Source organism: Galeopterus variegatus, unplaced genomic scaffold (genome assembly GCF_000696425.1).
Source record: "Galeopterus variegatus unplaced genomic scaffold, G_variegatus-3.0.2 Scaffold7828, whole genome shotgun sequence".
Lineage (NCBI taxonomy): Eukaryota > Metazoa > Chordata > Mammalia > Dermoptera > Cynocephalidae > Galeopterus > Galeopterus variegatus.
This window is the reverse complement of record NW_007733939.1, coordinates 98,676-99,777: the sequence shown is the minus strand read 5'-3', so window position 1 is coordinate 99,777 and position 1,102 is coordinate 98,676. Positions and strand designations below refer to the sequence as shown.

Below are 1,102 nucleotides of genomic sequence, written 5' to 3'. Positions count from 1 at the left end.
CTAAGAACAAAATAACTTAAAGGTACTACACACTTATTTCATAAAATATGTACCTTGTAGTCTAAGTCATTCTTCTTGATATGCAGCTAAAAATTTACAGACACAATTATATAGAAAGATACTTGCAATACAATTTAGTGTAACATATCATGGTCATAATTCATCATCTAGTGATTATACAGCATAACAAGCACAGAACAAAACAATTTTAAAAGGTATCTACTTACTTTAACGTTTCTGCAAGAAAGAAGCTCTGCTGTACATCATCATGTGTAGGAGTAGAGGAATATACATCCTTTACTCCAGAAAATCCACCACTGACTCGGCAATACTTTTCAATAGCCTATGAAATAGATCAGACAAAAGAATCAATTCCATAGAATTTCAAGTTTTAGAGGACAAGTTAAAGACCACAGTCAAAAGTTCATAGAAATCTGTATAAAACTTTGACAAATTTAAACAGAAATATTCTCATACTGAAAAAATTATCTCTATGGTAATAACAGAAATATCACATGTTCTCACTTATTTGTGGGAGCTAAAAATAAATAAGTACACAAATAAACTGGGGGGGGAGAGAAGACACAACAATTACAATTCCTTGAAGTTGATACAAGTGAACAGATATAAGGTTGTTGGGAGGGAGGGGGAGAGAGAGGAGAGAGGGAGGTTTCAGTAATGGTCCACAATAATCAACCACATTGTATATTGACAAAATAAAATNAATGTCTGAAAAAGAATTCTGAGCAATGATCTTAAGAAAACTTGAAGAAATAAAAGACTCATTTAGGGAAATGGACATATATAAGGTCACAATCTTCTTCCAGGCCAGTTTACAGAAAGCTCTATCTGGAGTTTTGAATATAAGCCCAAATAATAAAATTGCCTTTTTCCCATCAATCCCTTTATGTGTATCTTTATGAGAAACCACATTGGGAGGATGGCTGGCTAGGGTCATACATCATTTAGTACTGTCGAAACTCTGTGATTATTCCTAACAGATTTCATTAGCTAGAGCAGAAAGCTCAGGTATGGTCCCAGGACCAGCATCAACAGTATTGCCTGGGAGCATGTCAGAAACACGAATTCTTAGGCTCCAGCC

At 34.6% G+C, this 1,102-nt stretch overlaps 1 protein-coding gene across 1 annotated transcript in view; it reads right to left on the bottom strand.

Annotated features, from left to right (window-relative positions):
- Window positions 1–223: 223 nt before the first annotated feature.
- Window positions 224–1,102, bottom strand: part of LOC103607903 (mannosyl-oligosaccharide 1,2-alpha-mannosidase IB) — a gene marked incomplete at its 5' end in the record, with an annotated part of 71,929 nt that continues 71,050 nt past the window's right edge. The window contains one exon of the mRNA XM_008592363.1: window positions 224–343. Within this exon, the coding sequence (XP_008590585.1) occupies window positions 224–343 (120 nt within the window). The remainder of the gene's footprint in view (window positions 344–1,102) is intronic.